The 20,801-nt window shown below is 45.1% G+C and overlaps 1 protein-coding gene across 6 annotated transcripts in view; it reads left to right on the forward strand.

The window, feature by feature from the left end:
• Window positions 1-20,801, forward strand: part of tbc1d32 (TBC1 domain family, member 32) — a 452,053-nt gene that overhangs the window by 213,640 nt on the left and 217,612 nt on the right. For all 6 annotated transcript variants that reach the window (XM_072499364.1, XM_072499359.1, XM_072499363.1 and 3 more), the window contains 2 exons: window positions 12,320-12,439; window positions 15,004-15,092. In XM_072499364.1, coding sequence (XP_072355465.1) covers window positions 12,320-12,439; window positions 15,004-15,092 — 209 coding nt within the window. The remainder of the gene's footprint in view (window positions 1-12,319; window positions 12,440-15,003; window positions 15,093-20,801) is intronic.

Raw genomic sequence — 20,801 nt, forward strand, 5'->3', positions numbered from 1 at the left:
CAGAAAATCTATCATTTCACTAACCCAACTAAGAATCAGAATTATGATAAATTAAACCCAGAGACTGTTCCACTTGTGGGATGAACAAAACTACAGAACATCAATATAATAGTCACCAAGAAATTAAATTGGAATCCAGAGTGGCGAGCATGTGAAGCTTACTACCTCGGGGTATTTGAGTCAAATTGTACAGCTGCATTTAAGGGAAGCCTGACTAAACGTATGAGGAAGAGGGTTTTTGTCGTGGAAATTATAATGAAAGACAAATTCTTTGAGGTTCGATTTAAGGAAATTTATTTACACAAATATTTGCAGAGAGGGAAGTGGTCTGGCTGCATAGCCATTTCACAGCACTCTGAATTATACAGTTACAAACCATTATATTTATACAGTAAGAAGTCTTACAACACCAGGTTAAGGTCCAACAGGACTCGCGACAACGCAAAATCCCGAGCAGAAACTTATAGCCAAGTTCCGCACACATGAGTACGGCCTCAACCGGGACTTTGGATTCATGTTGCATTACATTCATCCCCCACCATCTGGCCTGGGCTTAAGAAATCCTACCAACTGTCCTGGCTTGAGACAATTCACACCTCTTTAACCTGGGGTTACCACTATCTCGGGATCTGTAAAGACTTAATTACCTGAAAATGCTCGCATTCAAAGCATTATCTTGCATCTTTGACTTTGTCTATATATATGTTTCTGGAACATACCTCTTCATTCACCTGAGGAAGGAGCAGTGCTCTGAAAGCTAGTGATTTGAAACAAACCTTAACCTGCTGTTGTAAGACTTCTTACTGTGCTCACCCCAATCCAACGCCGGCATCTCCACATCATTATATTTATAGTGTGAAATAAACAACTTTAAAGAGATAAAACCTTGGAACATATGCTCGAAGAAGTATGAATGTTTTACCCTAGGTTTAAAAACACTCGAGTACGCATTTTGTTGCCCTTCAGAAGAACATCTTCTCATCATAATAAGGCAGAGTCCAAAATCATAAGCAGTATTTTGTTTACGTTACCTGACCTACTTATTTTCGTTCAAAAGCAGTGTTAAAATATAGATCATATTCCCAGCATTCTTCTAAGTGGGCAACTCATTAATTTCCCTTCCACAGTTATGCTGAAAGAGTTATATGAGGGAAAAATGGAAAGAGGCTTGAGTTGAGGATAATGACCAGCAAATGGCCTGTTTTTGTATTATATCTTCTACGTAATTCTATGCAACACAAATGTTTGCATCAACATGAATTAAGTAGAAATCTATCTCTTCGCCATCTTAAAAGTGTTAAATTTCAAAAGTTGTAGTAGTTTGGTTTGTATTGTAAGAGGTTCTCTTATAGATAGTGATTCTAAGCTCAACATTTTTAGGATCTGATTTTAGTTATTTAGGAATAGATTTCTGTTTGCACTTTTGCTACCTCGCCTTCCTGCACTGTTAATTTATGATAATTCAGTCGATGATTTTTATCCATTCATTACAAAGCGGGCAAAGGTCTGCAACCAAAGAGTGCAATCAGAAGATTTACCCTTTAATTTTGTAGTTGCCTATGCTCCATGCTACTTTCCCATAGTACCCCCATATCCCTTGATGTCATTAGTTTCCTGAAATCTATTAATTTATGTCTTGAACATTTTTTATTAATTTCAGTGGATGTTGGCTTTGTTAGCTTAATTGCCCTTGAGAATGTGATGCTGAACTGCCTCTTGAACCGCTGCAGTCCATGTTGTTTAGGTACACCAACAGTACTGTTGTAGCCATCTGGGATGGCCACTTCCACAGTACAAAATGGATGTTTGCAAAGACTGTAGGGAACTATGGACAATGCTAAGAAAGCAAGCAGGCACAGAGCCTGTATGCATATTGGAACCGCAGCTCCCAGACGAGACTGAAACTGTAGGTCTATTAGCACATTGATGGCCCATCTCCTGGAACAAAGGAAAGACACTCAAGCAACCGATCTGGCTCCAGACCTCGCAGCGGCAGTTCCCCAAACCGAAAGCATAAACAAAGCAAGGCCAACGGCCACATAGGGCCCGCCCAGCCATCAGGGCACCCACCCATTTATTGGTCAAGATCAATACGAGTGATCAGGATACGGCCCAATTGATTGGGGCCAAGTTCAAGGCCCGCCCAAACCCCTTCGGGTATAAGAAGAAGGCCCCGAGAGAGAATCGCTCTCTTGTGGCGGTATCAAAAGATACCTGGCTCATGACATAACACTAAGTCCAGAATGGCCTGTTCCCTCGTGGGCTCCATCACAAGCTGTTCCAAAAAGCCCTCCTGTAAACATTCAATGAATTCCCTTTCCTTGGGTCCACTGGCAGCATTATTTACCCAGTCCACCTGCATATTGAAGTCCCCCATGATCACTGTGACCTTGCCTTTCTGACATGCACTTTCTATTTCGTGGTGCATTCTGTGCCCCTGGTCCTGACCACTGTTAGGAGGCCTGTACATAACTCCCATTATGGTTTTTTTGCCTTTGTGGTTCCTCAACTCTACCCACACAGACTCCACATCATCTGACCCTATGTCATTTAGTGCTATTGATTTAATTTCATTCCTAATTAACAAGGCAACCCCGCCCCCTCTGCCCACCTCCCTGTCTTTTCGATAGGTTGTGAATCCCTGGATGTTTAAATGCCAGTCCTGAACCCCCTGCAACCATGTCTCTGTGATGCCTACCACATCATACCTGCCAGTCACAATCTGGGCCACAAGCTCATCTACCTTGTTCCGTACACTGCGCGCATTTAAATATAGCACCGTTAATTCTCTATTGACCGTCCCTTTTTGTTTTCTTAGTGTGGTGGACCTTGGTTTACTGAGCCTTTCCATACACTTTGTGAGATATTTTGTGAGATGGGGACTATCGTAACCTCTCCTGAGTTCTGTCTTTTCGTGCTTTTTTGTATTCCTAAGCAGCTACGATTCCCACTGATTACTTCACCTCTTGGTTCCCTGACTTTCCCTCCCCCCCCCCCCCCCCCAATCTCTAGTTTAAAGTCCTATTGGCCACCCTATTTACTCTTTTCGCCAGAACACTGGCCTCAGCTCGGTTCAGGTGGAGACCATCCCAACGGTAGAGGTCTCATGCCAGTGTCCCATGAAAAGGAACTCCTCTTTCCCACACCACTCTTTCAGCCACGTGTTAACTTCCCTTATTCTTGCCTCCCTATGCCAATTTGCATGTGGCTCGGGCAGTAATCTGGAGATTATGACCCTTGAGGACTGTAGCCACCTAAAATGGCTGATTCCCGATTAATTTGGCCAACACCCGATGTAAAATGGCTAACCGAAAAGGCTGATGGGAAAAGCAGCCAACAGGGCACAAACGGACAGCTGCAGACAGAATAGCATATTCGGCTCTGGGGAAGTCAGCCCAGATCGATACCTGCGACCATTAGCAGCACATCAACACAGACATCTGCAGTTTAATCGGCTATCCCCGGGAACAATTGCAACATATTAGCAATTGAATGCCGATCCAGACCTCTCGGCGCCAGCAGTGGCCGAGACAAAGAAAGGGGAACGACCACCCCCCGATCAAGGAATCGCCCCATTATTGGAGCATATCGAACCCAGTGATTGGGAACAAGTCCAATCACTTGGGACTCAGGGTCAAGGTCCGCCCCGAGAGGCCGGAAGCCCCTGGGACCTATAAAGATGGGGGCCAAGTTCAGATCGACCCTTCTCTCCCTTCTTCTGCTCGCAACCTTCGCAAGAACCATCGACCAGCAACCGTAAGTTTGACTCCAGCGATCGCTACCCGATAGAGACTCTTAACCATCAACCTGTATCAGCCTTTGAATCCCGCAGGCCAGACCCAATTCAATAAGCCATTCGTTTCCCTGACCTGGTGGGCCATTCCCAAAAGTTAAGTATTGGCCAGTAGTGGTAGGTAGTAGTCTAGAAAGTAGGATTATTGAATAAGTATTTATTGCTGTATATAATAAATGACCGTTGATTTTAATCTTACTAAGCGGTGTGCTGTCTTATTAATCATAACTGGAGCTTGAACCACGTGGCGGTATCAGAAAGATACCTGGCGACTCGTGAGCAAAGGTGACATAATTAGAGCTAATAAAACTAAGGCTAATAAGAGCAACAGGACCTGTTTTTTAACCTGCGGAGGATGGAAGAGCACCAGACTGTGTACTCCACCACGTCTGCAAAACACGTCTGGTACCAACGACATAGGTAGGAAAAGTGGTGTGGAGGTAATAAATAAGTTTAGGGAGTTAGGCTGGAAGTTGAAAGCCAGGACAGACAGAGTTGTCATCTCTGGTTTGTTGCCGGTGCCACGTGATAACGAGGCTAGGAATAGGGAGAGAGTGCAGTTGAACACGTGGCTGCAGGAATGGTGTAGGAGGGAGGGCTTCAGGTATTTGGATAATTGGAGCGCATTCTGGGGAAGGTGGGACCTGTACAAGCAGGACGGGTTGCATCTGAACCAGAGGGGCACCAATATCCTGGGAGGGAGGTTTTCTAGTACTCTTCGGGAGGGTTTAAACTAATTTGGCAGGGGAATGGGAACCGGATTTGTAGTCCAGCAACTAAGGTAGCCGATATTCAGGACGCCAAAGCGTGTAATGAGGCAGTGGGGAAGGGAACACTGACAAAGGAGAGTATTTGCAGGCACGGAGATGGGTTGAAGTGTGTATACTTCAACGCAAGAAGCATCAGGAATAAGGTGGGTGAACTTAAGGCATGGATCGGTACTTGGGACTACGATGTGGTGGCCATCACGGAAACTTGGATAGAAGAGGGGCAGAAATGGTTGTTGGAGGTCCCTGGTTACAGATGTTTCAATAAGATTAGGGAGGGTGGTAAAAGAGGTGGGGGGTGGCATTATTAATTAGAGATAGTATAACAGCTGCAGAAAGGAAGTTCGAGGAGTATCACCCTATTGAGGTAGTATGGGTTGAAGTCAGAAATAGGAAAGGAGCAGTCACCTTGTTAGGAGTTTTCTATAGGCCCCCCAATAGTAGCAGAGATATGGAGGAACAGATTGGGAAACAGATTTTGGAAAGGTGCAGAAGTCACAGGGTAGTAGTCATGGGTGACTTTAACTTCCCAAATATTGAGTGGAAACTCTTTAGATCAAATAGTTTGGATGGGGTGGTGTTTGTGCAGTGTGTCCAGGAAGCTTTTCTAACACAGTATGTAGATTGTCCGACCAGAGGAGGGGCAATATTGGATTTAGTACTTGGTAATGAACCAGGGCAAGTGATAGATTTGTTAGTGGGGGAGCATTTTGGAGATAGTGACCACAATTCTGTGACTTTCACTTTAGTAATGGAGAGGGATAGGTACGTGCAACAGGGCAAGGTTTACAATTGGGGGAAGGGTAAATACGATGTTGTCAGACAAGAATTGAAGTGCATAAGTTGGGAACATAGGCTGTCAGGGAAGGACACAAGTGAAATGTGGAACTTGTTCAAGGAACAGGTGCTACGTGTCCTTGATATGTATGTCCCTGTCAGGCAGGGAAGAGATGGTCGAGTGAGGGAACCATGGTTGACAAGAGAGGTTGAATGTCTTGTTAAGAGGAAAAAGGTGACTTATGTAAGGCTGAGGAAACAAGGTTCAGACAGGGCATTGGAGGGATACAAGATAGCCAGGAGGGAACTGAAGAAAGGGATTAGGAGAGCTAAGAGAGGGCATGAACAATCTTTGGCGGGTAGGATCAAGGAAAACCCCAAGGCCTTTTACACATATGTGAGAAATATGAGAATGACTAGAGCGAGGGTAGGTCCAATCAAGGACAGTAGCGGGAGATTGTGTATTGAGTCTGAAGAGATAGGAGAGGTCTTGAATGAGTACTTTTCTTCTGTATTTACAAATGAGAGGGGCGATATTGTTGGAGAGGACAGTGTGAAACAGATTGGTAAGCTCAAGGAAATACTTGTTAGGAAGGAAGATGTGTTGGGCATTTTGAAAAACTTGAGGATAGACAAGTCCCCCGGGCCTGACGGGATATATCCAAGGATTCTATGGGAAGCAAGAGATGAAATTGCAGAGCCGTTGACAATTATCTTTTCATCCTCACTGTCAACAGGGGTGGTACCAGGGGATTGGAGAGTGGCGAATGTCGTGCCCCTGTTCAAAAAAGGAACTAGGGATAACCCTGGGAATTACAGGCCAGTTAGTCTTACTTCGGTGGTAGGCAAAGTAATGGAAAGGGTACTGAAGGATAGGATTTCTGAGCATCTGGAAAGACACTGCTTGATTAGGGATAGTCAGCACGGATTTGTGAGGGGTAGGTCTTGCCTAACAAATCTTATTGAATTCTTTGAGGAGGTGACCAAGCATGTGGATGAAGGTAAAGCAGTGGATGTAGTGTACATGGATTTTAGTAAGGCATTTGATAAAGTTCCCCATGGTAGGCTTATGCAGAAAGTAAGGAGGCATGGGATAGTGGGAAATTTGGCCAGTTGGATAACAAACTGGCTAACCGATAGAAGTCAGAGAGTGGTGGTGGATGGCAAATATTCAGCCTGGATCCCAGTTACCAGTGGCGTACCGCAGGGATCAGTTCTGGGTCCTCTGCTGTTTGTGATTTTCATTAATGACTTGGATGAGGGAGTTGAAGGGTGGGTCAGTAAATTTGCAGACGATACAAAGATTGGTGGAGTTGTGGATAGTAAGGAGGGCTGTTGTCGGCTGCAAAGAGACATAGATAGGATGCAGAGCTGGGCTGAGAAGTGGCAGATGGAGTTTAACCCTGAAAAGTGTGAGGTTGTCCATTTTGGAAGGACAAATATGAATGCGGAATACAGGGTTAACGGTAGAGTTCTTGGCAATGTGGAGGAGCAGAGAGATCTTGGGGTCTGTGTTCATACATCTTTGAAAGTTGCCACTCAAGTGGATAGAGCTGTGAAGAAGGCCTATGGTGTGCTCGCGTTCATTAACAGAGGGATTGAATTTAAGAGCCGTGAGGTGATGATGCAGTTGTACAAAACTTTGGTAAGGCCACATTTGGAGTACTGTGTACAGTTCTGGTTGCCTCATTTTAGGAAGGATGTGGAAGCTCTGGAAAAGGTGCAAAGAAGATTTACCAGGATGTTGCCTGGAATGGAGAGTAGGTCTTACGAGGAAAGGTTGAGGGTGCTAGGCCTTTTCTCATTAGAGCGGAGAAGGATGAGGGGCGACTTGATAGAGGTTTATAAGATGATCAGGGGAATAGATAGAGTAGACAGTCAGAGACTTTTTCCCCGGGTGGAACACACCATTACAAGGGGACATAAATTTAAGGTGAAAGGTGGAAGATATAGGAGGGATATCAGAGGTAGGTTCTTTACCCAGAGAGTAGTGGGGGCATGGAATGCACTGCCTGTGGAAGTAGTTGAGTCGGAAACATTTAGGGACCTTCAAGCAGCTATTGGATAGGTACATGGATTACGGTAAAATGATATAGTGTAGATTTATTTGTTCTTAAGGGCAGCACGGTAGCATTGTGCATAGCACAATTGCTTCACAGCTCCATGGTCCCAGGTTCGATTCCGGATTGGGTCATTGTCTGTGCGGAGTCTGCACGTCCTCCCCGTGTCTGCGTGGGTTTCCTCCGGGTGCTCCGGTTTCCTCCCACAGTCCAAAGATGTGCGGGTTAGGTGAATTGGCCAATGATAAATTGCCCTTAATGTCCAAATTGCCCTTGGTGTTGGGTGGAGGTGTTGAGTTTGGGTAGGGTGCTCTTTCCAAGAGCCGGTGCAGACTCAAAGGGCCGAATGGCCTCCTTCTGCACTGTAAATTCAATGATAATCTATGATTAATCTAGGACAAAGGTTCGGCACAACATCGTGGGCCGAAGGGCCTGTTCTGTGCTGTATTTTCTATGTTCTATGTCTTCTGCTGGGATCAACTGAGCTAAATGTTCCGGACTCCTGGTCGGTCCGTGGCAAATGGACCCCCTCCCGGAGGAGCTCAGACTCTTTAGCTGGAGCCGGACCAACATCCTCTACTTGGGAGTCCAACTTTGCCCGGCAGAGGAAGCCTGGCCGGCGAACTGAAGACCAAGATCACCACTCGCCTGGGACGCTGGACAGGACTTCTCCGACTAGTGGCGTTCCTCAGGGATCAGTGCTGGGACCTTTGCTGTTTGTAATATAAATATATATATATATATATAAATGATTTGGAGGAAAATTTAACTGGTTTGATTAGTAAGTTTGCGGACAACACAAAGGTTGGTGGAATTGCGGATGACGATGAGGGCCGTCGGAGGATACAGCAGGATATAGATCGGCTGATTGAGCAGAGACATGCAGATGGAGTTTAATCTGTACAATTGTGAGGTAATGCATTTTGGAAGGTCTAATAACGATGGGAAATATACAGTAAATGGCAGAATCCTAAAGAGTATTGATAGGTAGAGGGATCTGGGTGTACAGGTACATAGGTCACTGAAAGTGGCAACGCAGGTGGAGAAGGTAGTCAAGAAGGCTGGCCTTCATCGGCCGTGGCATTGAGTTTAAAAATTGGTAAGTCGTGTTGCAACTTTATGGAACCTTAGTTAGTGGAATATAGTGTTCAATTCTGGTCACCACACTACCAGAAGGATGTGAAGTCTTTGGAGAGGGTACAGAAAAGATTTACCAGAATGTTGCCTGGTATGGAGGGCATTAGCTATGAGGAGAGGTTGGAGAAACTTGGTTTGTTCTCACTGGAATGACACAGGTTAAGGGGCAACCTGTTCGAGTTCTACAAGATTATGAGGGTCATGGACAGAGTGGATAGTCAGAAGCTTTTTCACAGGGTGAAAAAGTCAATTACTAGGAACATAGGTTTAAGGTGCCAGGGGCAATATTTAAAGGAAATGTACGAGGCAAACATTTTTACACAGAGGGTGGGGGGAGCCGAGAACTCGTTGCCGGGTGAGGTAGTGGAAGCAGATATGATAGTGACATTTACAAATACCTTTACAAATACATGAATAGGATGGGAATAAAGGGATATGGTCCCCAGAAAGGTTGGGGTTTTTAGTTCAGACAGGCAGCATGGTTGGTGCAGGCTTGGAGGGCCGAAGGGCCTGTTCCTGTGCTGTAATTTTCTTTGTTTGTTTGTTTATCTCCTGCTGGGACACAGAGGGCATCGTTTACTGCATGTGTGGTTCACCATGGTGGGGGTGATAGTGAAGTGAGGGTTGGGGGGGGGGTGGTGAGGGTTGGGGGGTGATGTGAGGATTGCGGGGTGAGGAAGGGTTGGGGAGGATTTCACATGGGGGTGGGAAGGTTTTGGGGTGGGGTAGGGGGGTGCCAACTCTCACACGCGGCACGGTGTAGGTTGTTGACCTTCTTGCAGCACTGGAGGCCTGTCCAGGTCATGCTGCCCGAGCTGACGGCCGCTGCCACTTCATCCCAGGTGGCACTGGTTGCCCTGTGGCTCACCCTCCTGGACCCTCGGGGGAACAGGACATCCCTCCTGGCCTCGACCGCATCTAGGAGCCTCCCCAAGTCTGCGTCTCCAAACCTTGGGGCCGGTGATCTTGGCAAAAGTTTCCGCTCGCTCCCACGCTTGGAAATCTTTTCAGAGAATCTTGCCCTCAGTGTTAAAATTCCAATAAAAATGCTTTTCAAAAAAAGAAAATGCTTTCAGGTATGGAGGGAGAAATTGACGAGGAGAATCCTATTTAAGATATTTTTATATGGGGCAGCACCGTGGCACAGTGGGCTAGCCCTGCTGCCTCACGGTGCCGAGGTCCCAGGTTCAATCCCGGCTCTGGGTCACTGTCCGTGTGGAGTTTGCACATTCTCCCCGTGTTTGCTTGGGTTTCGTCCCGACAACCCAAAGATGTGCAGGCTAGGTGGATTGGCCATGCTAAATTGCCCCTTAATTGGAAAAAATGAATTGGGTACACTAAATTTAAAAAAAAAAAGAAAATATTTTTGTATAATTGCTTAAGGCTGCACAGTAATTAGTTCAGAATGTTGCTGAAAATGCTGTTATACAATCATGTGTATAATTAATTCACCAAATGCATTGACATTATGATGACATTTTGTTGTTTGAATAAAATAGAATTATACAGAAATATCACTGCAAACAGAAGCAGTGTAGAACAAAAGTTTTTTTTTTAATTTCTAAATATATTAAGACCATGAAGCAGTTAAAATTTTCAAAGGTCTGAGTTCAGAAAAATAATTAGTGACATTTTATTGAACAAAACATTTCATCTCACTGTCAGCTAGTTGTATTCTATAAGCAGAACTTCATTAACATTTGGTCAGTCTTCACAATGGAAAAGGACGATGCCATTAGGACTATTAGAGGAAATTAACATAAAAAGGAGGTACTAGCAGGGTTAGAGGCTTAAAAGTGGATAAATCCGCAGACCCAGGCTGTTGAGGGAGGCAAGGGAGGAGATATCAAGGGCACTGGCAGTAATTTTCAAATTCTCCTTGGCCACAGGTGAGGTGCCAAGGACTGGAGGACTGCTAATATTGTCCCATTATTTTTTTAAAAAGGTGAGGATTGATCAGGAAAGTATGCAGTTAGTCTAACTTCGGTGGGGGGGGGGAGTTATTAGTAAGAATTCTGAGAGACCGATGGCATGACACGATCTACCGGTCGTGACACGGCCGGGAGAGGCCTCTTCTGGCCCCGCCACGCCTCGTGAGATTGAACAGGATCTCGCAAGGCGCCGCGATCTGGGTCCCACCCATTGTGGGCAGGATCAGTATTTGGTAAATCTACTTATTAGAGTGGGTAGTCAGTCTCACTCTTAATATGCGCTCACCTAATCTACCTGAGGCTTTGAGATCTAACCCCTTCGCCTTGGACATCAGTGAACCAGCTGGGATTCATTATATCTTTAATTCTAGATATTTATTGGATTAAATTTCCACCAACTGCCACGGCGGGATTCAAATCCGGGTCATCAGAGTATTACCCTGGGTCTCTGGTTCACCAGTCTCGTGACAATACCACTACGCTACCGCCTCCCAGGATGCTGGCTGAGCTGGACAGTCTGAGCTATGAGGACAGATTGGAAAGGCTGAGTCTGTTTTCCTTGAAGCAGCGAAGGTTGAGAATGGGATCTTATAGAGGCATATAATATTATGAGGGATAGGTTGGATGGAAAGGAAGGCACTTTTTAAATCTCAATTGTGGGGTCAATAACCAAGGAGCATAGATTTAAACTAAGAGGTAGAAGATTAAGAAGGAAGTTGAGACCAAACCTTTTCACCTAGAGGTTGGTGGGTGTCTGGAACTGACTGCCTGAAGTATTTAGATATTCACTTGCGCTGCCACAACCTCCAGGGCTTTGGGCCAAATGCTTGAAAATGGGATTAGTATAGTCAGATCTTTGTTGACCAGCGTGGACATGATGGACCAAATGGCCTCCTCCTGCGGTACAAGCATCTATGAATCTTTGGTCAATAAGATGGTCCAGTACTGCTGTTTTTTTGGAAGAATGGCATATTTGCAAAATATAAGAAGAAAGAACTTCTAGATTACTCAAATTTCTTTTTGGCCAATAAAGTTGGACACTGTTATAAAGCAGAAAATGTGGCAAGGCCCTACAAACCGTACTGGGACAAACAGTTGTTCCCTGTTTTAGTTGAAAGATAAATATTGGCCAGTACAATGGGTGAACTGCTTGTTTTTCTTCATGTCATATTATATGATCATATACTTCAACCTGAGAGAGCAGACAGGCCTTGCATTCATCTCACCTGAAATACAGCACCATACATACTCCCTCAGTACTGCACAGAAATGTCATTAGATCTGGAGTGAGGGTTGAACTGAAATCCTTTTGAGATGGATCTGTTTCACTGAGCCAAGCTGATGTGAGTTTTATAGAACCTTAGATATGAATACATATTAGTAACTATTTAAAATATCTATCAGTCCATGTCCATTGTTCAAAACAGGTCTGTTGGTTATCACATTTAGCCATATGTGGAGGGGGTGGGGGAGGTTAGGGGAGGAGGTGGAGGATGTTAGGGGGTTGGGGGAAGACTTGCATTTATATAGTTTCTTTCACAATCACCAAATGTTTCAAAGCACTTTACAGTCTCTGAAGTACTTTGAAGTGTAGTCACTTTTGTGGATGTTTGTAACAATTGTCATATATAGGTATGACAATTAGATGTATTTAGGCTGGGGACAATTCACTGGTCATGATTTTGTTGAATATGACATGCAATTTGTATTCTAAACAAAAAGTACATGTGCATTAAATTTCTTCTAATCACTATACCATATTTATGGTTTTATGTTGGATAATCTTTCTTCATTATAACTATGAAACCCATTTAATTTTTATAAATATTAATATCATGATTGTGTGCTTTCAAGTCTTTCCTAGCTCTGGTGAACCTGCTTTCATCTTTCTACGCTGTGTATGAACTTATTGGCAATCTGCCATTGCCAAACAAGGGATCATACTCCTTGCGTGAAGTGCCTACCACAATTGTTGTAAGTGGAACAGCATTTGTTTTCAATTACTTGATAGTTGTTGATTTATTATCGCCATTAAAAGTTCTGCATATTTTTAAGATAAATTTGTTTACCGTAAACGTTAGCAATAGGAGCTTTCTTTTGTCAAATGAAGTGAGAGTTTTCTTTTTAAAATTCATTTTTGGGTTGTAGTGTCACTGGCAAGGCTGGCATATATTACTCATGTATTACCCATCCATAGTTGCCCTGGGCAAGGTGGTAGTGAACCTCCTTTTTATGCTGCAATCTGTATGGTGAAGACGCTCTCACAATGCTGCTAGATAACAAGTTCCAGGATTTTGAACTAGCGACATTGAAGAAATAGCTTGTCCAAGCCAGGATAGTGTATAATTTGGAGGGCAGCTTGAACACAGTGGTGTTGTCATGCACCTGTTGCCCTTGTCCTACCAGATGATGAAGTTAAACATTTGGGAAATGCTGCTGAAGAATCTCTTACTGTTTGCAGTGAATCCTGTAGCTAGTACACACTGCAACAATGGAATGTCAGTGATGACGAGATTGAATGTTTCAGTCAATGGATGGGGTATTGATGAAGAGACTGCTTTGTCGTAGTCAGTGTCAAGTTACTGAGTGGGGTTGGAGCTACAAGTGGAGAATATTCCATTACATTCCTGATGTGTCTTGCACAGATAAAGAGGCATCAGGGAGTCATGAGGTGAGCCCCTTGATGCAAAATACCCAGTCTCTGACCTGATCTACTAAGCATGACATTTATGTGGCTGACTCAGTGCATTTACTGTTCCATGATTTTGATACTTTGGAACTTTGTGATGGTAATGTCATTGACTGTCAAGGGGAGGTAGGTATGCTCTTCTGTAGATCGTACACAATGTAGCCACAGTGCACCATTGGTGGAGAAAGTGAATGTTTGAAGCAATGGAGGGTGTCGATTAAACAGGGTACTTTGTCCTTGATGGTGTGGAGTTTTTTGAGTGTTGGAGCTGCACTCACCAAAGGAGGTTAAGAGCATTCCATCACACTTCGGATCTTGTGCCTTGTAGATGGGAGAAAGACCTAGGGTAGTCAGGAGGTGAGTTACTCATCAGAAAATGCTCAGCCTCTGATCTTCTGTTGTGGCCATAATATTTATGTGACTAGTCCAGTTAACTTTCTATCAATCGTAATGCCCCAGGGTATTGATGGTGGGCATTCACCAGTGGTAATGCCATTGAATATCAATGTTTAAACATTTTGATCTCAACATAGATACAGAGAAGATAGACGCAGGAGGAGACCTTTTGGCCCTTTGAGCCTGCTCCGCCATTTATCACGATCATGGCTGATCATCCAACTCCTAATCCTGCTTTCTCCCCATAGCCTTTGATCCCATTCGCCCCAAGTGCTATATCTAGCCGCCTCTTGAATATATTCAAATGTTTTAGCATCAACTATTTCCTGTGGTAATGAATTCCACAGGCTCACCACTCTTTGGGTGAAGAAATGTCTCCTCATCTCTGTCCGAAATGGTTTACCCTGAATCCTCAGACTGTGACCCTCTTCATCAATACCACCATTGCGAACATCTTCCCTGCATCTACCCTGTCTAGTCCTGTTAGAATTTTATAAGTTTCTATGAGATCCCCCCTCATTCTTCTGAACTTCAGCAAGTACAATGCTAACCTTGTCAATCTCTCCTCATATGACAGTCCCAGCATCCCTGGAATCAGTCTGGTAAATCTTCGCTGCACTCCCTTGAGAGCAAGAACATCTTTCCTCAGAAAAGGAGACCAAAACTGCACACAATATTCAAAGCTGTGGCCTCACCAAGGCGCTGCACAATTGCAGCAACACAACCCTGCTTCTGTACTCGAAACCTGTTGCAATGAAGGCCAACACACCATTAGCCTCCTTTACCACCTGCTGCATCTGCAAGCTTACCTTCAGCGACTGGTGCACAAGGACACTGCACATCCTCTCTCCCAATTTACAACCGCTCAATAGTAATCTGCCTTACTGTTTTTGCTTCCAAACATCAGCAATCTTTCAGTATATGGCATATATATTGCATTGTAAATGACATAAAGATACATGTACTCATTTATTTCCCCCTAAGTCAATTGCCCCAATGCAGGCGGTATGGTGGCGCAGTGGTTAACACTGTTGCCTTACAGTGCCGAGGACCTGGGTCACTAGCTGTGGGGTTTGCACATTCTCCCCATGTCTAAGTGGGTCTCTCCCCCACAACCCAAAGATGTGCAGGGTAGGTGGTTTGGCCATGCTAAATTGAGCCGTAATTGGAAAAAAAATAATTGGATTCTTTATATTTATTTTTAAAATTGCCTCAATACTATGTTTACCTGCGAGAATACTAGTTTGAAACATACACAAAAATGTGATTCTATATTCCATGATTGTATATAGATCCTTTATACAGACTCATTGAAAGATTAATTTTTTGACGTGTATATGTCCACAAAATATATAAAGTAAACTTTCGAATCTAGTTATTTTCTATAATTTATACTTTGAAACACGTGTTTATGGTACTTAAAATTGATGTTTTATATATTTTTTCTTCAAAGGATGTAATTGATCGGCTGATAATTGTGAATTCGAATGCCAAAATACACTCCCTATTTAACTATGAACATTCCCATATGTTTGGTGTTAGGTAAGCTGGAATCCTGTTCTTTAAAGCTGCAAAATCTGTTTATAGACACACTTGTTCATTTCAAATATTAAATAATATTGTACTGGAAATTCCTTATTGACCATTTCAAATGTAGCCTGTGCTTAGAAATCCTTAGTTGTTATTCCTCCCTCCCTAATTTTAAATGGGTGTTCAAATTAATCTTAGTATCCTGACGATCACACCAAGAGAGATAAAGCAACTTGGCATACATGAGGGACTGTGTCTGGGAGACATTCATATAATTCAGCTAATCATTGGATAAAGTGACTGAACCATAGGGAGAACTGAGTTGTCGTGTTAATTTCAATCGCTTATAGATATGTTCATCTCTGTTAAGAAATAGTATTGAGTTTGTGCAGCAGGCATATTTATGCCTGAGTGATTTGTGTCACCTTCGGTCTTGTCACCTAGAGAACTATGTGGAATGAAATTAGATTCTTGATACTCTTGATACATCATTAATTTTTTTGTTTATGGGATGGGGGCTGTGCTGTCAAGGCCAGCATTTATTGCCCATTCCTAATTGCTCTTGAGAAGGTGGTGGTTAGTCACATTCTTGAACCGCTGCAATCATGTGCTGTAGGCATTCCACATTGTTGTTATGTAAGGAGATCCGGGATTTCCATCTTTTAAAATACAACGTTTAGATTTCAAGGCTGGGCATAATGACTAAATCTAGCTATGTTTAGTGTGCTTTACGACATGATGCATTGGTGTATTGTTTTATTTATCATTCCAGAAGGTGACATTATTTCTGCTATTATACTTCCGAAAGAATTATTTACTTACTATTTATTCAAACATTCTGAATGCATGCAAATAAAAGCAAAATATTGTGGATGCTGGAAATCTAAAATGAAACAAAATACCCGATAAACTCAGCAGACCCGGCAGCAGACCTGCTGAGTTTATCCTACATTTCTGTTTTTATTCTGAATGTACTGCAGGGGTATCATTGCAACCAATGCTTGAGTTAAGGAAATTACAGAGCTTTTCTTTTATATCGAATGGGTGAGGTTCCTGGTCTCTTTTGACAAATTATTTCAAACATTTGTAATATCAACAACTTTTCCTGGAAAAGGAAGGCACAATTTCTGTCCTAGTTGTTAGATGAGGCACAAGGCAGTGTGATTTTCTGGCCGTTCTCGCCAGTGGGATCTTCTGGTTCCACCAACGGTGAACCCCAGCCGTGGGTTTCCTGGCGGCGGAGGTGGATTCAATGGGAACTCCCAATTGCAGTGGCAAGACCAGAGGATCCCACCACCGACCAACAGCAGGCTGCCTCCTGCCACCGAGAAACACATTGTGGGGTCCTGGAAGATCCCCCCCTTAAATTTTGGAAAATTAATTTTACTACAGCAATATCAACTTGCAATTTCTGAAGCATTTTTAAATAGAAAAAAAGTCCCAAGATACATTACAGGGATGTACGAAAAATATTAATGCCAAACCAAAGAAAATGAACTTAAAATATGCGATCAATGCTTTGCCTTTAAAGAAAATTTTTAAGATGTGGGACGTAGAAAAAGTATGATTTGTGGTTCAGAGCAGGGTGCCTTGGGAACTGAAAATGTAATTTCCGAACATGTGGAAAGGGAGGGGTGGTGGGCTGGTCAGGATGCACAAATACCAAGAATTAGAGTCCAGTTGGGTTGGACAGGAGTTGTTATAATACTTTACAGATTTGAGAGGGGAAAGGCCAGGAAATGATGATGTAACACAAGAATGAGAATTTTAAATTATCTTTTCAAGGACTGGGGAACAATTTAAGTTAGCAATATCAGGGAAATAGACAGGAAGATTTGATGCAAGATAGGATTCGGGCAGAACCATTTTGAATGAGCTAAATGTGGAGGATGGGCAGTCAACCAGGAGAATATTTGATGACAGTTTTAATGGCAGGTGGCTGTGATGCAGGTGAAAGCATGGATGATATGCGAGTTTGTGATGGAGAGGACATGGGATTGGAAGCTCATTTTCGGGGTTAAATAGAACATACAGTTTCTAACAGCCTGCTTCAGATATTAAGGGGTGAAAACAGTTTTGTACGGTTAAGAGACCTTGGCAAGGACTTGATGATGATGATATATGCATAAAAATGTATGGCTGGAAACTTCCGGTGGCGGCTATGAGGGAGTAGGTCGCACATTTGGTGGCTCCCGCTTCGGTCAGACTTTTAGACCTTTTCCCCTGCCCTTTTTGCGCTTTTGAGCGCGGAAATGGAAAGCAATAGCATTCAGGCACAGGACACATACAGAATTGTATGGACCTATAAGCCAGAGGGACCGTAAACAGCAGAAGAAGTGGTCGAGTAAGGGCACAGTGGAGGCTGTGAGAGAGACCAGCATGGCTGGTGTTCAGAGCAAGGCGCCGACAGCCCAGCCCATAATGGAGCAGCTGCTGCAGACTATGCAGGAGGGCTTTTTGGATCTGAAGCGTGACAACTTGGAGCCGTTACAGAAGTCGATTGACCGGATGGGAAAAAGGCTGGATGATCAGGCTGAGAAGCTCCAGCAGTTGGAGAAGTCAGTGGAGGAGCAGGCTGACTTTCAAACGGTGGCGGATGTGGAGATTCCGAGGCTGAGGGACCAGCAAAAAATGCTTCTGGAAAGTCTGGAGGACCTGGACAACAGATCCCGCCTGCAGAATGTGAGAATCGTGGGCTTCCCGGAGGGGGCAGGGGGGCTAGACGCTGCTGCATATGTGGAGGGTATGTTCCAGAAGTTGCTGGGGAACGGGGTTTTCCCGCGCCCACCGGTGGTGGACAGGACACAGAGTGCAGGTGAGGCAGCCGCGACAAGGGGGTCCCCCACGAGCGATGGTAGTACGCTTTCACAGGTACCTGGACAAGGAACGGGTGCTGCAATGGGCAAAGAGCACACAAAGCTGTATTTGGGACAATACCACCCTCCGTGTGTACCAGGATTTGAGCGCTGAGGTGGCCAGGAGGAGGGGAGGCTACAGGCAGGTGAAGGAGATACTGTATAAAAACAAGGTGAAATTCGGGTTGCTTTTTCCGGCACGACTGTGGGTCATGTATAAGGGTCAGCACCACTATTTTGAGAAACCCGAAGAGGCGATGGACTTCATTAAGAAGCAAGGGATGGCCCTGAGCTGGGGATGTTTGGACTCATGTTAGAGCTTTTAAGTATATGTGTCTCTCTCTCCCGTTTTGAAAAGTGCCTGCATGTTTGGGTCAGTTTTTGTTGTTTCTTTTTTCGACCTTGTTGGGGGTTGGAGGGTGGTAGGGATGTATCTTCTTTTTTTTGCGTGGTTTACCTGAATGTTTCCTGTTTGGGCTCTTTGATTAGTTGAAATTTGGCTGGGGGGACATTAATAAAGAAAACAGTTAAAAGGGTTGGGTTAAAATGGATGCTTCAGGGGAACTTTGTGCAATTTTTTTCTGTGTCTGTTAGGAAGGACTGAAGAGGGCCTGTTATTTCTTATCTCTTTTTTTTTCTTGTCCAACTTGAATGGTGCTATTGTGGGGGTTGTTTATGATTTATATAGAGTGTTTGCTTAGGTAGGGCTGATCTGGGGAAGTGGTGTGGAGGGGTCGGGGTGACTGGGAACAATAGGTGGGAGACGTGATGGTGCCGAGGCTGGGAGCCCCAGGCTCGCTGAGTGCAGCTAGTCAACGGGAGCCGAGGTGGGGGGGTGTCGATATAGTTAGATTAGAGCAGGGGTTAGGAGATAGGATGGTGTTGCTCGGGGAGTGAGGGGGGCGGGAGTTGTTCTGCTGACGGGGATGGAAACTGGGCATGGTAACAGTGAGGAGGTCATGGGTGGAGCCGGTCAGGAGGTGAGTCAGATGAAGCGCGACACATGGCTGGGGGCTGGCCAAGGAAAAGGGATGGCTGATCGGCGGAGGGGGGGGGGGGCGAAGTGCCCCCCAACCAGTCTGATCACCTGGAATGTTAGAGAGTTAAACGGGCCAGTGAAGAAGGCGCATGTGTTTGCGCATCTGCGGGTTCTGAAGGCGGACATAGTCTTGCTGCAGGAGACGCACCTGAAAGTGGCAGACCAGGTTAGGTTATGGAAGGGCTGGGTCAGTCAGGTCTTCCATTCGGGGCTTTATTCTAAGACGTGGGGGGTTGCGATCCTGATTAATAAAAGGGTACAATTTTGAGGCGGAGGGCACAGTCGTGGATGGGGGTGGTAGGTTCTTTATGGTGAGGGGTAAGCTCAAAGGGGTGAGACTAGTCCTGGTCAGTGTGTATGCCCCTAATTGGGACGATGTGGATTTTGTTAGGAGGATGCTAGGGAGGATCCCTGACTTGGACTCGCGTAAGTTGATCATGCGCGGGGACTTTAATACAGTCCTGGACCCGAGCCTGGACCGGTCATTCTCAAGAACGGGCAGGTTGCCAGCGATGGCAAAGGAACTGAGAGGGTTCATGGAGCAAATGGGGGGAGCATATCCGTGGAGATTTAGCCGGCCGACGGCGAGGGAATTCTCGTACTACTTCCACGTCCGCAAGGTGTACTCCCGAATCGACTACTTTGTTGTGAGTAGGGACCTGCTGGCCATAATGGTGGGGGCAGAATATTCCGCAATTGCCATATCGGACCATGCTCCGCACTGGGTAGACCTGCAGTTTTGTAAGGACAGCTTTCAGCGCCCACCATGGGAGGCTGGAAGTTGGACTACTCGCGGACAAGGTGGTGTGTGAGAGGCTGAGGAAATGTATGCAGAATTACCTGCAGGTGAACAATACTGGGGAAGTCTCGGCAACGATGCTCTGGGAGGCACTGAAGGCAGTGGTGAGAGGGGAGCTGATTTCAATCCGGACGTACAGGGACAGGACAGATAGGGCAGAGACGGACCGACTGATTAAGGAAATCCTACGGACGGACAGGAGTTATGCGGAATCCCCGAGGCCAGAGTTACTCAGGAAACAACAGAGGTTGCAGGCTGAATTTGGGGTGCTGACTACAGGCACGGCTGTAGAGCAGCTTAGAAAGGTAAAAGGCGCGATTTATGAGCATAGGGAGAAGGCCAGAAGAATGCTTGCGCAGCAACTAAGGAAGAGGGAAGTGGCTAGGGAAATAGGGAGGGTAGTGGATAGGGAGGGTAGTGGATGGGGAAGGTAATCTAGTGGGTGATCCAGCAGGGCTGAACAAGGTCTTTAGGGACTTTTATAGGAAGCTGTACACTTCAGAACCGACCGGGGGGGATGAGGCGATTCCTGGACGGACTGACCTTCCCAAGAGTGGGGAGGGGGTTGGTGGATGGACTGGGGGCCCTGGTCAGGATCGAAGAGGTGTTGGGGGGCCTGAAGGTCATTCAGTCGGGTAAAGCCCTGGGGCCGGACTGGTACCCGGTGGAGTTTTACAAAAAATTTGCCTGGATAGTGGGGCCGGTGCTGGTCAGGGTCTTTAACAAGGCAAGAGACAGAGGGAGTTTACCCCCGATGATGTCGCAGGCCACCATCTCGCTCATTCTGAAATGGGATAAGGACCCGGAGGCCTGTGGGTCATACAGGCCAATCTCTTTGATCAACATAGACGCCAAGTTACTGGCCAAGATTTTGGCGACCAGAATTGAGGACTGTGTACCGGATGGAATTGTGAAGGACCAAACCGAGTTTATAAAGGGGAGGCAGCTGGTGGCCAACCTAAGAAGGCTGCTCAATGTGATTATGGTGCCCCCGGAGAGTAGGGAGGTAGAGATAGTGGGTAGCCATG

The sequence above is a fragment of the Scyliorhinus torazame genome, chromosome 4 (genome assembly GCF_047496885.1).
Source record: "Scyliorhinus torazame isolate Kashiwa2021f chromosome 4, sScyTor2.1, whole genome shotgun sequence".
In the NCBI taxonomy this organism is placed as follows: Eukaryota; Metazoa; Chordata; class Chondrichthyes; order Carcharhiniformes; family Scyliorhinidae; genus Scyliorhinus; species Scyliorhinus torazame.